The 19,137-nt window shown below is 30.1% G+C and overlaps 2 protein-coding genes and 1 pseudogene across 2 annotated transcripts; all 3 read right to left on the reverse strand.

Annotated features, from left to right (window-relative positions):
- Positions 1-1,348: 1,348 nt before the first annotated feature.
- On the reverse strand, positions 1,349-3,153 carry LOC8285889 (annotated as a pseudogene).
- A 4,043-nt stretch (positions 3,154-7,196) lies between these two features.
- LOC8285891 (dirigent protein 2) lies at positions 7,197-8,249 on the reverse strand. Its single transcript, XM_002524785.4, has one exon. It carries the CDS (start codon positions 8,121-8,123, stop codon positions 7,578-7,580), a length of 546 nt encoding a protein of 181 aa, XP_002524831.2. The 5' UTR covers positions 8,124-8,249; the 3' UTR covers positions 7,197-7,577.
- A 4,070-nt stretch (positions 8,250-12,319) lies between these two features.
- On the reverse strand, positions 12,320-13,090 carry LOC8285892 (dirigent protein 22). The gene has a single exon (XM_002524786.2). It carries the CDS (start codon positions 13,076-13,078, stop codon positions 12,500-12,502), a length of 579 nt encoding a protein of 192 aa, XP_002524832.1. The 5' UTR covers positions 13,079-13,090; the 3' UTR covers positions 12,320-12,499.
- Positions 13,091-19,137: the final 6,047 nt, after the last annotated feature.

Below are 19,137 nucleotides of genomic sequence, written 5' to 3' on the forward strand. Positions count from 1 at the left end.
GAGTTTACATTTTATTTATTTTATTTTTTAGTAATTGTTGCATTGATTATAAAAATATTTAGGGATAAATATAAAAAATAATATCACGTGATTTCACTATTTTATAATTTTTAGTATGTATTCTTTTTTTTAGAGAGACCCATGTAGTTATAAATCATGATCGCACTATTAAAGAGTTTCGATTTGTAAAAATTCAGTAATTTTCACTCTGTTCTCATCTTTATAATATTGTCTGTGTATGATAATATGAGTTTAGAGTTTAAAAATTACTAATTTTGTTGTTTGACCTTCAAATTACGATTAAATAAATTATTATTAATTCGATTAGATCAATTTAATAGTCAAATAATGACGTTTCGTATTATTAAATTCCAAACTTATATTGTCAAACTCAAACAATATAATAATGATATAGTTGATTAAAGTGAAGGAAGTTGAGCCATCATAAATCGAAACTTTTTATCAGTAAAATATTTTTTTCATCATTTTTTTTTAATTACATATCTTTTATCTAAAAAATTATATACTGAAAATTATCAAATCGTAAAGTTACATGATATCTTTTTATATTTATTCTTAAATAAATTTAAATTAAAAATATAGTACCAAGTAAGGACTTCAAGGGTATTTCAAAAAGAGAACCTCTTTATTCATGATTGAATGAGAGATGAAGACTAGACTTCAGTAATTATAATCACATTTTTATAACATTATATATATATATATATATATATATATATATGTGTGTGTAAAAGCTAAAATTATATATGAATTATTTGAAAATTGCCAAAAACATGTTTAAATTAGCCTACTTTATTATATTGACAAATTAAATTCATATTGATTCTTTTTATTTGAGTTTTTAAATTTAAATATTAAGTTATGAGTATAATAATTACAAAAAAATATTAGCTTAAACGTTATTTTTAACTTTTTACATTATAGATTTATATCAATTTCCCATCAATATAATCTTTATATATTTTCAATTAAAAAGAAATTGTTACAAATTTAAATTCATAGTCCAAATCTTAGTATCCAAACAAAACATAATAGATTACAGTTACAAAGTTGACGAATGAATCTGCGAATTGATGTTCTTTTTTTTGTTTTTTTTGGCGTATACAATGTTGTACCCTTTACTATGGCCAAAGCTGCAACTAAACAGAGAGGAAAACGAAAGTGAAGAATCCAACTAATTCATATTATCCTATAAATAATTAATTACATGCATTTACAAACAATATCCTCCTTGTCTCACTGCCAATGCAAAAGATCGATTACCAGAAAGATAAAAAGAAACACAAAGATACGATTTTTCTTGGTCAACTATCCAGAGGGCAAATATTCATCGAAGTATTTCTCCTTCCTCTACATCCCCATTTAATATCTCATCGTCATCCACAATATCATCCTTCATGATCAGACCCAATCGCTCCAGTAAGCTACAGGAATGAGCTCCTTCTGGTCCTCTCCTGCCAAAACTGTAACTATAGGATAGGGAACAGCCACTAAGCTTCTCAAGTTCTTTAATAATCTCTATGTTCTGCTCGATCTCAGCAGTTTTTTCCATTTTCTGCAAGGCAATTCGAGCAGCTTCTCTTTCTTTCTCCCGATGTTCAGCAGCTCTGATTTGGGCTTCGATACGAGCCTTTTCTTCAAGCTGCCTCATTTCCAATCTTTCCTTCTCCTGTTGCAGCTTCACTGGATCAGCCTTGTCCCCATGAGGTAGGCGTTTCTTAAGTTGTGCTTTAAATATAGTGTCTGCGAACCGACGCTTTATCATAGCAGCACGGAGCGCTTTTGTAGGAGACAGTTGCACATCAAAAATAGACATATATTTTGCAGGTGTCATAAGCTGAGAATTACGACATATATTTTCCTCATCCGGAGCACTTATAGCTCCATCAAAATCGGGATCCGACTTGCTCATCTGCGGCATTGACATGCATTTTCCCTGAACATCCATTTTTGAAGTACCAGTGCTGTATGCATGATGATCTCTACCCGATGACCTCTCCGAAGAGATACCTGAAGAAGCTTGGGCTGAATCGCTGGGAAGTATGCACTGACAGGCTTTCTCCCGCATGTACCACATTTACTAACAACAGAAACCGAAGATGGTTTGACATTGACATATCCACAAGCATTTCTACCACCATTATCTGTGCCTTTGTAAGAATTTTGGCGTAACTCCTTGCTATTGGAAAGCTTAGCTTTTGCAGCCCTTACATGTGAAGAACACCTTAGCAGCTTAACTTCAGATGGCTTCGTCGACCTCTTAGTCAACACGGCATTGCGCAAAGGATGTGTTTCAGGATATTTTTGTCTTGTGTCACCAACTTCCTTGGGCCTTGCATTAAATGGCTTCCCATCACCACCTTTTGGTACTTGATAATTCCATTTTTCCTCTAGGGCTTTCCACCTTGTCTCAAAAATCTTCTTCAGTTTCTCTACCATATTATGAACATAATTTGGGGGAGGATTACATAATGAGGCATTTGAGAACGTCAATCTGACATCAGCAGCAAACTCTTCAGATTCGAAATACTGATTGTTCTCCAATTTCGATTTTACTGTCCCTAAATCCATGGGATTAGTTATAATAGAAAAATAATCAGGAATCTGAAGTTTATCTGGATCCACCGGTTCCTTGAAAACTCAACCACATGGATGATCCATAAGTGATTTCACAAGGGAAGCACACTGATGTATCACACTCCGTTCCATCTTCCGCTTCTTCTTTGATTGACCCTCCACCATCTCCGATGGGCGACGCTTAATAGCACTGTGCTCTCTAGGGTTCTGCTTCATATTCTCTGTGTCACAAGCCCGAGAATGATAATTCTTCTCCACATTATGCGCAAAGCCACAAGCTTTTCTCCCAGAAACGCCATCTATCTTACGGGAAGAGAACTTAATCCTCAATTTCTCTGATACTACAGGCACGGTAACAATCATTCTGAAGGTCTACAAGAGCACAAAAGGAGCACCGGCTAGATTCCCGAGTTTTTCAGACACAATTAAAATTGACCTCCTTAAAAGGCAATAACACAACACTGAAGCAACGCCCTATGAAAACAAAATCAACATGCAAGTAAGTAGAAACGTAATTAGACAGTAGAAACAATGGATCGATCGATTAAAAGCGGACGCGAGACACAGAGAGAGAGAGAGGAAAGAAAGGGTTTTGGTTCTGGAGTAGAGAGAGTGAGCTGTGTTAGGGCTTTTGGACCTCTCTGTGGCTGTGAATGGATGTCTAAACAATGCGAACTAAGAAAGAACAAATAGGAAAGAAAACAGGAAAAGAATTTTATATGCGAAAGAACAGTAAAGTTTTCGTCTCCATTAGGATTGTGAAATGCAATGCCACCTGGCATCTCCGAGTCCTAAACGTTTTTAGCGGGACAGCACTTTTGATTGGCCCAAACCTGAATCATTTCAGGAACAAAATAAAATAAAGAATCGCATTTCAAATTCCTACTGCGATTTAGTATTTGGGAGGTATTAATGTTAGGTTGAGTTTTGGATGTAGTTTAAATATAAAAACAAAGTATTTTAATTCGGTGATTTAAATTAAAGATAAAGAGTGCTGAAATAAGAATTAATTCTTTTAGAGAAAAGGACATCAAATTCTTTATATAATGTCGCTTTAAAATATTATATATAAATATATATATATATATATATTAATTAGTATTACTCATAAGTAAATTAGTTTTATAAAAATTACAATATAAAGTTATTTAATAAATTAATATATAATATAATATTAAAAAGTAAATAATCCTACTAATAAAGTATTATAATAATAGTAATAAATATATATTTGATAAATAGTACGTTATTAATTTTTTATAGGATTACGAATGTATATAAAATTATTATAAAATTAGAACTAAATTAGATTAATTATTAATTAATTATAACGTATTTAAATCAATTTAAAATTTTTCTACGGGTAATTATATAATAAATAATATTTTATAATTGATTTTGTCAATTCCCAAAAGCTATTCAAAAATATATTTTCAGCCATTCCTCCATTGTGTACTTCAACTTTTTGTTTTTTTACTATGTTAAAATAAAATAAAAATCCTCCTTCCTGCAATTTAAAATGCAAATTTTCTTTCTTTACCCTTTCATTCTTTTAGCAAAAAGAGTATATTTTGTCTTAATTATATAATGTGGTCATAGTAAATTGAAAGTTGATGAAAGTAATAGTTCAGACATATAATAAAACACGAACCTATTTGATACATAAAAGATAAAAGCTTCCAATTTATGAAAAATAATTTTATTTTTTATCTTATTCTAATAAGTATCCTAAAATGTAGTGGTAATATTAAAAATAAAATTAAAATGGTAAAACGATTCCAGATACCCTGATCTTTGATCATTTTCACAAATCTACCCTCACCTTTAAAATTTATCAATTTGGTCCACCATCTTTGCATATTGTATCATATCTACCTACAATCGTTTTGGCGTGTGCCACTCATGACATGGCATGCACATATGGCTTATTTTTTTGACTACATGGCTTACAACTTGAAAAAGCTCAAAACTCATCGTTTTATGCTTAAATTAAGAAAAGGAAAAACCATCCCAACTACCACGACCTTTCATTATTTTTTCAAATATATCCTCACCTTATAATTTTATCTTTTTGGTCCATCATCTTTACATTCTATATCAAATCTAGCCAAGTTGTTTAAGGTGTGTGCCTATCATGATATGGCACACAGATGTATCTTTTTATTACCAACATACATCAGTTTGTTCAAAAGAAAAAGAAAAGGTGGTCAAATCCTCTAGGACAATAATGCCAAAGACTGGTAAGAATGCAACTTTAGTGATTCAAGATGAGCAGCATGTTCTGCCAAAACCTTCTTTGAGGTTTAAGAAGTTGTCCTAATATTGCATGGTGCATATTTGTACTAAAAACAACATTGAAATATTTATTTTTTATTTAGGTTCATTGGGTAGACATATATAATGCAGACAATATTGACTCGAACAACTTTTTGTAGTTTTTTTATCTAATATTAATGTTATTTTTATCTGAATTTATTTATTATCATCATAGGTACACGCTTGAAACAATTTTGATAGAATTATAAGATGAGGGTATATTTGAAAAAATGGTGAAAGGTCATGGTAGTTAGGATGGTTTTTCCTTCCCTTTATTTAAGCATAAAAATGTGAGTTTTGAGCTTCTTTAAGTTGTAAACTATGTAGTCAAATAAATAAGCCACGTGTGCATGCCACGTCATGAGTGGCACATGCCAAAACAATTGTGGATAGATATGATACAATACGTAAAGATGGTGGACGAAATTGATAAATTTTAAAGAGAAGGGTAGATTTACAAAAATGATCAAAGGTCGAGGTATGTGGAATCGTTTTACCTTAAAAAAAAAATTTTATCAAGTTATAATGGTGGACATATCCAATTCGGTGAGTAGCCTTGAAAAACTTAATTCTAATAATTATAGCACTTGGAGTACTCGCATGAAATTTTATTTGCTCGATAAAGATTTATGGGAGATTGTTGGAGGGAGTGAGACAATACCCCCAACAAGTGAGGATGACCTTAAAAGATGGAAGGTCAAGGCCAGTAAAGCTGTGTATGCTCTGTCAGTATCTATGGAGCATAATTTATTATAGCGCATCAGGGATGCAAAAACACCCAAGGAGGCATGGGACACTCTTGCCGGATTATTCGCTCAGACGAATGATGTCAAGCTACAATAAATCTAGAACGAACTATTATCAATCTCGCAGCGTGAAATGAGGGTGAATGAGTAATTTACTAAAGTTAAAACTTTATATCAAGAAATCTCAAAATTAGATCCTCAAAATTAAATTACGGAGATAAGAATAAGGAGGATCATAATTCACGGGTTATTTCTCGAGTTTAATGCACTGTCACGACATCTCATGGATGGTATAAAGAGTCGTCATGACTAATATATTTGATATTCTGGCTATGATATATAATTGAGTTGTACTTGTAACATAATATGAATGTGCCTAAGGTTGTTATAGAAGTGCCACAATTGGAATTTAGGAGTAGAGGGATTCAGGAAGGGTTAGATGAACTTAGTAATATAAATAGTAATTAAATTATGTATTTAGTTTCGTTTTGATTATTAAATATTAATTTATTTTATTTTAATCATCCAATTTTAATAGCATTTCAATTTAATACTTCATGGATAAAAAGAATTAATACATAATATAGATAGACAATTAGAAAAGAGTAATCAAAAATAAATATGCTAATTCTTTTATTAAAAATGTGACTAAATTAAAATTAAATAATTAAAATAAAACAAATCATACTTCTATATCCAAAATAAAACTAAATCCGAAGTCGAGATTCTAGCTGTAGTTGGAGAAGTGGAGTTACCACAAGAAGCAAAAGGTGAAAAACATGGATAAAACAAAATGTACTACCAAATAATGATGCATGAATGAGACCGGTTCACAATGACTGCTTGTCAGAGTTTGCAATGTGATTATGGCTGATGCCATAAACTTGTAACTGACAACATTTTTAGCTATCAGTATGTAAACATTATAAATTTGGTTTATCTGCTATTTTTACATAATGGGTGTTTTAAAAAGATCAAAACCTTTTTATGTTATGCTTAGGACAAGTAAAGTACCTCCTCACTGGATTTCCTTCTGTCCAACAGGGGACTTCATCGGTAAAATTATGATTTTGATACTTTTGGTCTTGTCTCTTATATTGGGATTTAGATCTACTTAATTACAGCAAAAGGGCGAGCTGAATGCAAAGTATAGAATGATGGAGAAGAAGTTTTAGTGCTATGATTCTGAAATCGAAATTTGGGATAGAGCTAGAGTTTTCCAAACTAAATTAGTGATTTCATCAACTTTACTCCATGACTAACTTACTAATAAACTAACCAAAAAAAATTTTTATTCATTAAGAATAAAACAAATTCTTATATTATTATTATTTTTTAAATGTTTTTCATTTAGCATGCTTACTATTTCAGAGAAGGGCTAAAGACCCTAAATACAGCAAATTATCTGCTAAAATAGTTCAAAATGGTAAAAGAAAAAGAGTAGATTTGGCGTTTAGCAATAAATTTTTAGAAACTAAATTGAACCTTGTTCCTTTTTGTTAGTTATAATAAAGATTTATTATTGACAAGTTACCATAAAAACTTATGGATAGTATGTTATTAAAAACAAAAAGAAAAAAAGAAGAGAAATATTAAAAGAAAAACTTTAAAAAAATTTCCCAGCGAGTAACACTCAGAATCTCAATTACAAAGTCTGTTGATATGAATCGGATGAGATGAATCCAAGTCCGAGTCCGAAACTGAAATCTATTCCAATTCAATCCAGTCTCAGATAAAGAATGTTATGTCTTTTCCCGAAAAGAAGAGAAGAGCTACTCGCAAATCTTTTTAATCTTTGTCTCTTTGGATTGCAAGAGCCAAGAGCCACTCTCACTGCATATGACAAGAAAAGTAAAATAAAAAGAGAAAAAAACAAATCCCCACAAATCCTGAACGTAAAAGTAATGTCAACTGGACCTAGTAATGTAAAACAGAAACGTTACACCGCATGGTGGAGTAAACAGAAGTCTTGTCTACAAAAATTGTCTCCAATGTAATAAATCCACTTGCATGCCTGAATCGACCTGTTCCAGAAAGGATTGGGATCTCTCTAACCTCATCAAACTGCTTACTAAGCCCTTGTAACACTAGTGTGCTACCATTATACTCCTCATTAGCGAACACAATAGACAACATCACCAGCGAGTTAATTCCGTCCAGCCCAACAATTGCATTCACCCCTTGAGCTCGCCCAACTGCTGTTGATGTGTTCTCAGGCATCTCGGTGATCGCATAATCATTGACGAAAATCGTTCCGAATTGCACAAACGAAGCTTCGTTGTTTGGTAAGCCGGCCACTGGGACCACAGTAGCCTTAGGTCCCCTAAACACACTATGAAAATATACAGTCATCTTGGTATCTTTGTGCTCTCTGGCAGTAGCTATGTTCATCAATAACATGGCTACAAGTACTGATGAAAGCAGTGGTAAGGTTAGGTTGCTGGGTTTTGTTTGTTTTGCCATTGATGGCTGGATATGGAGAATTAACAAAGAGTTGGAAGAAAGATACTGTGGTTCGATTTGGTTCTGGTAGCTCTTTGAATTTTTGAGTTGTATGTATAGAAAGGGAGAGACGAGGGGTTGAGTTGGCTATGACAGTTGGCTATAAGTCAACCTGGAATTTGTAATTCCAAATAAAATCAGCGCGTATCTTATCACCTAATAATGGTCATGTCTAAGTAGAAATATGATGAGAGTATTTTTTCAAATAGCATTTTGGATATGAAATTCTCTTAAAACTTTTGACATCAAATTGATTGATAATTGATATATATTTATTAATTTTAAATAATAAAATATATATTAATCATCCACTATTAAAATGTAAAATACTTGTATATTATATATTACCCTCTTATTAATTATAGTACCAAATCTAAATAATAATTAATATTATCTCTTGAAACAATATTTTATTATCTATAAATATTCTATCTAGCACACTTTAGATATATATAAATAATAAATAAAAATAAAATCGCTAAATTTTCAAATAATATATTTATGTTGCTATTGAGGAAAGTGGCAAGATAACATATTAGAAGCAATACTATTTAACTCAATAGTTTTTTAAAATTTACTATACTGCCTAATTTAACAATAATATTGATTGTTATTTTTTTAATTAAATAATACAATTTAGCGTAGATTATAATAAATATAAGAATCCAATATCTACAAAACTATTGAGACAAATAGTATTTAATAAATAAAAATGAATCATGAGGCTACTAACATATATTGAATTGTTGAAAATGAACTAGGAAGCCTCTTTGCCAGTTAAGCAACCAATTAACAATAATAATATAAACCTTCTATCAAAGAAAGCCAATAATAATATAAATCAACAAGAACGAGTCAAGGAATATGGTGTAGTTATTGGAAATAAATGACAATCCAATCAGATTAAAGTCTAACAAGATTGTGATTCCGGATATGTGGATGTTTTATATAATTAGTGCGAACAACATGATGAATTATATATATATATTTTTTCCGATATATGTTCCCAGATTCATCTTTCCTCTCATAGCTAGCAAACCTACGTGATATTTTGAATCAATTTGATATACATTATGTTGCTTTAATGAATTATATTAGTAATTTATTAATTAATAAATTATTTTATTAATTAGCAATAATGATTCTAATAAAAAATTATTATAATTATATTTTTTATTAATTTTTATTAATTAATAAATTAATTTCTATATTATATTATAATTTTAATTTTAAAAAATAACATATTTATTTTTTATTTTTTATATTTAATTATATAAATTTAATAAATAATGTCATAAATTTTTTCACATATATACTTATATTTACATAATAAAATGTATATTTATATCGATACATAAATATTATATTAATATATAATTTTTATGCTTTATTATAATTAATATTTTAATTAAAAAGTTAATTTTTTTATTAAAAAATAATTTTAGTTCTATAAAGTAGTATTTTGATTTATTTCTAATATTATATTAAATAATAAGTTAATTTTTTAATTATAAAATAATTTTATTTCTAAAAGGTAGCATATATATCAACTATATTTGTAATATTAATTCTATAGATCATTAAAAAATTAACTACTAAATATTTTTTATTTTTTTAATAATATGCAATACCATCTATCGTGTTAACTAGATATTAGTATTGTACGAAATTACTGAAAATGGCTATAAAGTTTGCTCAATTTTATATTTTTATTATTTTTTAAATATGAAATTTTATTATTTTAAATGGATAAAATAAAGTATTGTATATTTTTCTAATTTAAATAAAAAGTATTTCTATTTTATTTTAAACTAAATTTCAATTTAATATAGACTCACATAAGGATAAAAATGTCTTTCTAAGTTAGTAAAATGTGACACCTTGATACTTTGACCAAATTAAAATTCATTAAACTAAAAAAATACTAACGAAAGGACTATTATAATGAACAACGTATAAAAAGAAGGAATAAAAGTGTATATTTTTAAAAACTAGATAACGTAAGTGCAGATTATGTGGGGGCAATTGTAATTATTCCATATTAAAATATTAAACACATATTATTCATTTAATATAAAAAATATTTCTATTCCTTAAGTGTAAAAATGTCAAACCACCGAGCAATTTTTAAAATTTTACCCTAGATTAGTTTAGCAAAACTATTTAATTTATTTTTTTCTTACAAAAGAGCAAAAAAGAAGACCTAATAACTAGAATAATTTAAATATTTGAGTGAATTTATAACTTTATTATAAGATTTTAAAATAGATAATTTTAGCCAAACATTTTAAATTGAGTTATAATTTCATTCAAGTGATTGAAAATGCATTAAGAAAATATAAAAAAATATAAAAAATAAACAATAATTACAAACATAATCTTTTGAGATCTGTATTTTATGGTTTAAAAATAGTCATTTTTTTACCTATATTATCACAGGAGACATATATTTTATTAAATTTAACTTTGTGTATTTTGACAAAGTTATTTAACATATATTTAATGACTTAGAAGATCTAAATCTTTGTGTATTTTGACGATTCTATTCGATCTTTTTAATTTTGATTATTATAGCTTTTGCTTTAAGAAATTTTGACTATTTATAGTTAATCTTTAAGGTTAATTAAAATTGAGTAACGTGGCTGTTAAAGAAAGCAGAATGAAGGACATGGAGGGCATGGTCTCAGAGACTGCACAAGCTAGATTGCTTGTGCAGGCTTCTCATCACTGACCAATGGTGAAAGGGAGCAACCTTTCCTGCAAAACAGGAAATGTCACTTCTACCTTACCCTTCTCAGAAAGTAGCCGTTACGCATATGCAAGTATCAGTATAAATTCTACAATCAGTTGTAAATGAACTCAGAATTGTAAATACTCATCACAGTTCATCAATACAAGTCAATATAAATTTCTACGGTGGCAAACAAATATAGTAACATTATATAATGAGTAATTTAAAAAAAATCAAAATTTTTGTATATTTTGGAAAAGTTTTGATAGAAAAAAAAAATATGCTTGATTTATTTTATTGATTTAAGGACTTAATTATAAAATAATTAAAGAATATTATGAGACAAATAATAAATTACATCATTTAAAAGTTAAAAAAAAAAAACAAATTACTAAAATAAGCAGATGATCGTCATCCTGTCTTTAGTATTCATCACTAACATTGTCGCTCCCATTTATCGTTTATTTACTTGGCCATTGTTCTTTTGGCTTTTTTTTTTTTTTTTTTTCCCAATTAGATATTGATCTGTGTTGGTTCGAATACATAAAAGTGAGTCATGATAGTGGTGGTCATGGTATTGTTAGGTGATTTGAGGGCTCTTTTGAAAGAAAGTAATAGGCTGAGTTTGTGAAGTTTTATTTTTAAGTTCAGCCTATTAGTATTTGTTGCTTTTAACTTTTTGGCTTTTGTATTTAGTTTTTTATTTTTTTATTTGATAAAAATTGTAGTTGTCAAAATTAAAAGCACTTTATTTTGACCAACCATAACAATTAGCTAGAATGATTAAAAATAGTTTTAGTTTTGGCTAAATTTATTAAAATTAAAAAATTGAAATATTTGAGTTTTTTTAAGTGATTAGGCTTATTTAGAAAGCCTAATTATCAAATAAATTCTAAATTTCACAATTTTTAATAAATATATTTCATTGTTTCAAAATTTTTAAGAAAAATACAAATATTTATATTTTTAATTTATTTTTAAAAATATTTTTAGATGACAATTTTTAAATTTTATAGTAAAAAAATGATTTAATAAATCGACTATGTTTATTAAAGAAATAATAATTGTAAATCAATAAAAATAATTTATCATGGATTTAACAATATAATAATTAAAAGTCTCACATATATGTATTTTTTTATATATTTTATATTTAAAAATCAATAAATCTTTTGCTAACTCACTAATTTTACTTTTAGTAAGCAAAACTGACTTGTCACGTTATTTTACTCATAGTAAAATTTTTAAAAAAGTTATTGATATATAATTTAAAATTAATTTGAAAATATAAATATTTAATTTAAAATTTTTAAATAATGGAATAAAATTTAAAGAATATAAAATTTAAAATTTAGTTAGTAATTGTAACTTTTAGAAAGCCATTCTATCTCACTGACATTAGTATAAAATAGTAAATTCGTGTAAAAGTTTGGAATTTATGATCACGACGCCAAAACATAGAATCCCATGTGTATTTTCATCAGGCACCCAAACTTCTCCATTTGAGAAGCCAATTACTAGAAACAAAGACTACAGTCCTACAGGTTACAGGCCCTGGAGAAGAGCCAGTCACCCAATTTTTAATATTATTACATCAGAAATACTATCAGAGACTTGGAAATGAGAATGGAGACTGCAGTCCACAATCCGAGTAATGAAGTACTGAAATATTGCACCTGATGATTGAGTAAGCAGCAGGAATATCCAAATAATAAGTCTCAAAAGTAGCATATCCCCTTGCATACCTAAAAAGTCCTGTTCCAGCTACTACAGCAACTTCTCTAACACCTTCAAATTGCTTACTGGAACCTTGTATTTGCAAAGTGCTGCCACCATATTCTCCGTTAGTGAACACAATTGATATCATTACATGAGCGTTTAGCCCATCCAAAGCTGAAGTTGCGTAGATGCCCTGTGCACGGCCGACTGGGGCTGAGTTGGGGTCAGCAGTTTCAGTTATAGGCTCATCAGTGACAAAAATGGTCCCAAATTGTGTGAAGGTCCAGTGCTTGGCAGCTATCCCTGCAACTGGAATAACAGTTGCATTAGGACCACTTGAGATATCCTGAAAATACAAGGACATTTTGATTTCTTTAGCCTGCTGTGCCCTAGCTATACTTGCAGTAATGGCTAGAAGGAAAAGAATAGCCAATGATAAGTTGGTGGGTACTGTTAGTTTTGCCATTGATGGAATATGGTAGACACATTAGGCAAACAGGAACATAAGCAAGAACGGAGAGATTGGGTTATTTATATGTGAGTTTGTAGTGAATTAAGACAAAATGGTCAAAGAAAAAAACGTTGCAGTTTCATTGATTAGTAGTCTGCGAGTAGTCCAACAATAAACGACACTGCCGTTTAGATAAAATCTAAAACAATCAGACTAGGTCTATGAATACATCTTTTTCTAGATTAATTTGTGCCCACAGTGATTAGACCAAGTCTACTAAGATGCCATTTTCTAGAATAATATTGCTGAAAAGAATTTCAAGTATAATGACTAATTATTTGCACCACGATAGGTACCAACAGATTGTGTCAGGTTTTATCCTTTCTGATACATCCCTTAATTTTCTAGACTTTGAAACTATAGACAAACAAACAAAAAAAACCTAATAGACCACCTAGTTATAAGATCCATAAGTAATAATAATAACTAGGGTAAGCTACATGAGAGGGTATCAAACTTAGATAATAATTTGTTTACATAATTTTTTGATTTACCGAAATTTTTATTTTAGTATCAGAAAAGAAATTTACAGTAAATTTATATAACATGACGAATTAATAATTTTATAGTATCTACTCCATATGTCACCTTAAATTTTAAAGTAATAAGATAAAATTTAAATATAATATTTAATTTATCCATATATTGCACGATCATTATTGTAATTTTAATTAAAAAATAAATTTTGATTAAAAAGAAATTTTATATATATATATATATATATATATATATAAGATGGGGGTCCCTTCTATTGTGGTTTGGATAGCACCTAGGATTTGGAGTTATTGTGCTTGTGTGAGATGGTAATCCCACCATCCTTTAAGCTGGCCAGAAAATCCAGCTATGAGGAGTTCAGCAATGGCTCTATCAGAGGTACCACTTTGGGTTTTGTAGGCATTGGCTGCCATGGTCATCTGTTATAAGAGACCAAGAATGTTGTATTCTCACATTCCATCTATATTTCATTCATAGACAGAAGAGGCATTGAATTTAGACTGGGTTAGGATATTATTCATATTTTCTATTCCTAGATCTGAAGCAGTACTCCTAGGAGTATGCCAGGTTAATCTAGGGGCTTGTCATCTCAATCTGTTGATATTGGAGGGTTTTTCAGTGATGCTTTCAAGCTTTGAATCATTGGATTCATCGCATTGGGCTTGATCTATAGCACTGATATTCCTACTGCTTTGAGGAGTATCTGGCACTGGGTTTTTGGAAGACTCAGAAGTGGCTAATTTGCTAAGCTGTTCCCTGACTGCTCTAGCAAACTCAGTTTGCTTCTGAAATTGGTCTTGGCTAGGCTTTGAGATTTGGTAGAGTTTGAAGACTGGATTTTTGAGCTTTTCTGATTGGCTTATCTCTTTTGGATGATCAGTGTTAGGGATTGGAGAGGTGAAGACTACATGAGGTTTTTGGATCTGGCTTTCTATCCTAACAAGCTGCTTCCCTATTGTGTTAAGATAGGTATTTGAGAAATTATTCTGCTGAACAATATTCTTGACATTCTTCTCAAGATCTTCTCCTATCAATTTGTAAGGTGTAGCCTCTATTTCATTTTCTCCGTAAGGAATGGTTATCTTCCTAAGGGGAGGATGTTCAGACTGGATGGTTTGATTTTCCCCGACCTTTCACTTTGGAGTCTTGTTCCTTACAATTACACGACTAATAAGCTTTTCTTTGAAAGGGTAAGAAATGCTATTTGCTTTGCAATAAATCTGAAACCAATCAAAAAATTTGATTTGGATCTTGTTTTGAATGCAAAATTGATAGTATCTCTCTTGAATGCTGTCTTTTTCTTGTAAAAAATGCTTAAAAAACCAAAGTTTTTTAGAATGGTCTTTCTTTGAATAGAAATCTTCATGTAAAAGCTTTTTATCGATTTAAAAATCTTTCAAAATCATGTTGATTTCTGCTTCTAGATTTTGTGTTATTGCAGATGGTGATGGTGAATAAGGGGTGGAGACGATCTCTATATCATCATCTTCTTTATTTGGTTCATTGTAGACGGGTCTGGAGATATTGCTTTGGTAATCAACATTCTGTAATATAGTGTTTGAGCTTGGTATATCAGATGTTGAAAATCTTGGTTGTATTTGAGATGGAGTTGGTTCTTTGTAAGGAGCATAAATAACAGAAGGTATTTTTGACACCTTTCCAATATCTATGGTCGATGTTGAAGAATCATCATCAGAAAATCTAGAAGAGGTTGATTTCCTGTTGAATGTAAGCTTTACCTTTCCATCTGGAAACTGGGTTATATTTTTGAGATTTGTATTTGGCTCTGTTTGCTTTGGTGATTGAGGTTGGGTTGCACCTTCAAGGATCCATTCTTCTGGAAGAGTGATATCTTTCCATTGAATGGTTTTTGGAATAGTTGCATTGGATTTGGAGAGATCTGTTTGTAGGAATAAGGTTTCTCCTTTTGGTGAATGGAGTTTGTGTTTTGAACCAAAAGCAGAAATCATGGCTTTGTAATGTATTTTGAAAATCAATGCTATTGGGATAGATCCTTCAAGCATTTTGTAATTATGTGTCTTTATTTGAAGAACAATGCTCTTTAAAATATTTTTATCATTTAATGAAATTGTAATGTTTGGAAAACAATTCAAAGAAATTGGTCCTTTATTCAGGCTTGACTCAACAGTACCTAACAAAGAATCATAAAAATTTGTAAACCTAGCATCTCTAAGAATTGCTAAGATAGAAGTATCTAAACCTTCTCTGGTAAGGGGCTTTATTCCTACCTGTACAAGGCCTATATGAATATACTTATAGTCTTTTTCTTTGTGTTTCTAGAGGGTCTTTAGATTTAAAAGATAAATTTCTTCAAAAGGCTTTGAAGTTTGAATATCTCTTTCTTCAGTTTTGATAGTAAAATCAGTTTTGAAGAGAGGAAACTTTGAAAATTCATAAATTTGTTTCTTTTGAACCTGGGGTATTTCCCAATCATCAATATGCTTTGAAAAATTTTCAATAGTGATTTCCTCACTATTTAGTAAACCTTTGTACCTTGAGGACTCAGAAGCAAAGCAGTTTGAGAAAGAAGAAGATCTATAGAAAAACGGTTCTAAATTCATTTTAAAATAAATCAAGATAACTTTCTAAATAAACATGAACTAAGCCACCAGTTTTACTGCCCTTACACCAGACGGGACTTATTACTGTGCATAAATGAACAATGTTTGTTTATCAGTGATATGATGCAGATTAAAATGAGTTTAAAATCTTCTTTATGCAAATGATTTTTTTTTTCCCGGAACCCAATAGGCTCTAATACCAAGATAGACTAATAAGTTTCTAGTGTGCAGGATCCTCAGACGAGGCAAGCACAGAGCATACGCTTGTTAAATCTTAAACAAGAATGGAAGATAAGATGATGATGATAAATTTTATTGATATACAAACTTTGAACAAATATACAAACTTTGGAATAAGAACTTTAAACAAAAGAAAGCTTTAAACAAAAGAAATATAACTTACAATAGGAATTCAATAAGAGGAAGGTGGTTTTCTCACTATCACTCTTACACTCTCTCTTTTCTCACTATATTTTTAAGGGTGTGACTTGAAGAATACAAGAGACCCTTCTCTTCTGAAAGATAAGAATGTTGAGCTCCTTAGCAATCTAACATGTAAAAAGCTTAGCAATTTCTAAGCTTACAAAGATACCTTCCTGACCAGAGTCATGCTTAAGGAAGATTCAAACTAACCTTTCTGGAAAGAAAAATTCTTAGCTGGTTTACCTAAGATACTAGGTGAAAGAGTTAGGAATACCATAAGAGAAGTCCATAATGGCCAGATCCCTTATGATTTCTATACTTATGGTGAATTAGTTAGCCTCACCCAGAAAGAAGGTTTGAAGATTTGCCATGACCTTAAACTCCAAAAACAACTCAAATGGAAAATGAAGAAGACTAGGCAAGAACTAGGTAGTTTTTGCAACCAGTTTGAGTATAATCCCATATAGCCTTCCCCTACCTGCAAAGGAAAATGCAAAGAAGAATTTTCCAAATCTTTTAAGAAAAAACAATTTTTCAAAAATAGAAGAACTCCCAAAAACAAGGAGAACTTCTACAAAAAGCCATCCTCTTCTAAATTTCTAAAACAAAATTTTAAAAAAGATTTTAGCAAAATTACTTGCTACAAATGTGGCAAGAAGGGCCATACTTCAAAATATTGCAAGTTTTCTAAAAAACTCCATGAGCTCCAAATAGAAAATGAGATTTTGAGCAAAATTTTAGCTCTTCTTGTTGATTCTTCTGAATCAGAATTTTCGAATAGTGAGGAAGAGTTTTAAATTGATGAAATCAAAACCTCATCCGATTATTCTGAATCAGATTCTGAAGATATTTTAAAAAATATTAATATGCTCACTAGGCAACAAGAATCTCTTCTTGAAGCCGTCAAGCATATTAATGACTCCCAAATCCAAAAACAAGTTTTGAAAGAAATCTTAAAAACTAAAACTCTTGTCCCCTCTTCTAGTAAGAATACTTATGATCTTACTATGATTGTGGATAAAGGGAAAAATCTAAAAAACCCTCTTCCTACCGTTGAAGAACTTCAGAAAGAAATCAAAGCAATCAAAACAGAGCTCAAAGATTTGAAAGAAAAACAACAAAATGATTCTGTTTTACTCCAAAGCTTGATTCTCAAACAGAATAGTGATTCTGATTCTGAAGAGGAAAATGATTTTCAAAATCTTGAGGTTTCTGAAAATGTCCTAGAAAACTTCATTAACGTTTTAAAAGAAATTACCTCAAGAAAATATTTGATTCAAATAAAACTCATTTTCCCTGGTGATTTCCAAATAGAAACTATCGCTTTATTTGATACAGGAGCAGACCTCAACTGTATCAATTATAAGTTGGTTCCTAAAAGGTATCATCAAGAAACAAAAGAAAGGCTTACTTCAACTAATAGTTCAAAGATTAGAATTGCGGGTAAAACTGAAGCTGCAATTCTAAATAATAATATTGCTTTAAAAAATATTTTTATTCTTACAAAAGATCCTCAGCAAATAGTTATTTTGGGAACTCCTTTCATCAATCTAATTACTCATTTCAAAGTAACTACTGCTGGTATTATTTTTAAGGCTAAAGATTCAAAGATTATTTTTCCTTTTATAGAAAAACCCAAAAAGAGAAATCTCAATCTTATTAAAGCCCACTCAATTTACAATTTTGAGATAAATGCTTTGATCAAAGAAAAACAAACCCAGCTTTTTCACTTGAAACAAGATATGGGTTTGAAAAGGATCCAAAGTCAAATGCAAAATGATTTTGTCCAAAGAAAAATCTCTGATTTGCAAAAGAAGATTGAAAATGAAGTTTGTTCTGATCTTCCTAATGCTTTTTGGAGACGAAAATAACATATGGTAGATTTACCATATGAAAAGGATTTTTCTGATAAACAAATTCCTACCAAAGCAAGACCCATCCAAATGAATGAAACCCTAGAAAGCCATTATAGAATAGAAATAAAAGATTTAGAGCAAAAGGGTTTGATTACCAAATCCAGATCCCCCTGGTCATGCGCAGCTTTCTATGTCAACAAAAATAGTGAGATAGAAAGAGGAACACCTAGGTTAGTGATTAATTACAAGCCTCTGAATAAAGCCCTAAAGTGATTAGATATCCAATTCCAAACAAAAAAGATCTTTTTCAAAAGCTTCATTCTGCTTTTATTTTTTCAAAGTTTGATATGAAATCAGGATTTTGGCAAATCCATATTCTTCCAAAAGACAAGTACAAAACTGCATTTACAGTTCCATTTGGCCAGTACGAATGGAATGTAATGCCTTTCGGATTAAAAAATGCTCCTTCTAAATTTTAAAAAATCATGAATGACATTTTCAATCCTTATTCAAAGTTTTGCATTGTCTATATCGATGATGTGTTGATATTTTCAAATTCTCTAAAGCAACATTTCAAACACTTGGAGACATTTTTCTATGTTGTTAAGAAAAATGGTTTAGTAGTTTCAAAATCCAAGATATCTTTATTCCAAACAAA

Source organism: Ricinus communis, chromosome 7 (genome assembly GCF_019578655.1).
Source record: "Ricinus communis isolate WT05 ecotype wild-type chromosome 7, ASM1957865v1, whole genome shotgun sequence".
NCBI lineage: Eukaryota > Viridiplantae > Streptophyta > Magnoliopsida > Malpighiales > Euphorbiaceae > Ricinus > Ricinus communis.

Excerpts from the sequence above, each read along its gene's own strand:
- LOC8285891 (XM_002524785.4), bottom strand. The coding sequence starts at position 8,123 with ATGGCAAAACAAACAAAACCCAGCAACCTAACCTTACCACTGCTTTCA.
- LOC8285892 (XM_002524786.2), bottom strand. The coding sequence starts at position 13,078 with ATGGCAAAACTAACAGTACCCACCAACTTATCATTGGCTATTCTTTTC.